We start from the raw sequence: 1,318 nt of genomic DNA, 5'->3' as shown, positions 1-1,318 counted from the left end.
GTGGGAGTGAAATCAGATCATGAAGGTAACTGTGGGAGCCCAGCAACCAGCTCATAGTCAGGGACTGTTGTTATTATTAGGAATGGCTCTAGAGAGGGCAGCCCCCAGCCTTGAAGGGAGGAGGGGGGTTGGGGGCATTTGCAGACATCGGACTTTATTGACCAGATAAAGAAACTGAGGCCCAGGGAGAAGGGCCTTTCCAGATCACAGCACCTGGCAGTTAGAGCAAGGACGAGAGACGAGGGGAATGACCCCCTTCCAGTTATCCATGGGGGATTAAAGTCAGATGGGGACCAAGGGTGAGGAGTGGGCCCTTTAAATCCTAAGCTCCACCTTTGTTCAGAAGGGTCTTTGAGGAGTATAAAAAGGGGTTCAGCTCCTCTCTGCTCCAGAAAACCATCTGCTGCTTCTGTCCACTGGGGCCCTAGCCCCTCTCTCTCCAGCCACCTACACCACTGCCAGGGGGCTATGCAGCTGCCACCCTTCGACATGTGGAAGGACTACTTCAACCTGAGCCAGGTGGTGTTGGCCCTGATCCAGAATCGGGGGCAAGGGCAGGAGGCCCCAGGGACTGGGGAACCGAGACCTGAGGCCCAGCAAGAGCAGGGGCCGGGAGGGCAGGGGCCTAGTGGGGGCCTGGCCACCCTCTGCAACTTCTGCAAGCACAATGGGGAGTCTCGCCACGTGTACTCCTCGCACCAGCTGAAGACCCCGGAGGGTGTGGTGGTGTGTCCCATCCTGCGGCACTATGTGTGTCCCCTGTGCGGGGCCACAGGTGACCAGGCCCACACGCTCAAGTACTGCCCGCTCAACGGGGGCCAGCAGTCTCTCTACCGCCGCAGTGGGCGCAATTCGGCCGGCCGCAAGTTCAAGCGCTGAGGACCATGAGGTGCTCAGCCCCCGCACCCCCAGCCCTCCTGGTTCAGTCCTACCAAGTCCCTGGACTCACCCCACCTCCCTTGGAGTCACCCAGCCCTTTGGAATGTCTGACCTCCAGAACTCCATCCCTGCTGGATCCTGAAACAATGGAGTCTGTGGAGAGCCAGGCCAGCCCTGCCCCTTGGACCTCTCAGCCCTAAGGTTTCTGTCCTGGAGATATCCGTGGATTCTGGGTGCAGCAGGACCCCGGCCCCTTGGACTGCACAGCCCTGTGGATCCTTCTGGGCCACGGTTCATGGATCTTTAGTCCTTCTGGGCCACCAGCCCTGCCCCTTTGACTTCTTAGCCCCTGGGGTTCCATTCCTTTTGGAATTCTTGGACCCTTGGACCTACAGAACCCCACTGTGCTCTCCCAGTCCGCCCCTCAGAATGTGGAGAG

General features: G+C 59.3%; 1 protein-coding gene across 1 annotated transcript; it reads left to right on the top strand.

Annotated features, from left to right (window-relative positions):
* Positions 1–405: 405 nt before the first annotated feature.
* On the top strand, positions 406–1,099 carry NANOS2 (nanos C2HC-type zinc finger 2). The gene has a single exon (XM_010987571.3). The coding sequence runs from the start codon at positions 469–471 to the stop codon at positions 877–879; it is 411 nt and encodes a 136-aa protein (XP_010985873.1). The 5' UTR covers positions 406–468; the 3' UTR covers positions 880–1,099.
* Positions 1,100–1,318: the final 219 nt, after the last annotated feature.

The sequence above is a fragment of the Camelus dromedarius genome, chromosome 9, assembly GCF_036321535.1.
Source record: "Camelus dromedarius isolate mCamDro1 chromosome 9, mCamDro1.pat, whole genome shotgun sequence".
Classification (NCBI taxonomy): domain Eukaryota; kingdom Metazoa; phylum Chordata; class Mammalia; order Artiodactyla; family Camelidae; genus Camelus; species Camelus dromedarius.
This window is presented reverse-complemented; position numbering and strand designations above follow the sequence as displayed.

Excerpts from the sequence above, each read along its gene's own strand:
- NANOS2 (XM_010987571.3), top strand. The coding sequence starts at position 469 with ATGCAGCTGCCACCCTTCGACATGTGGAAGGACTACTTCAACCTGAGC.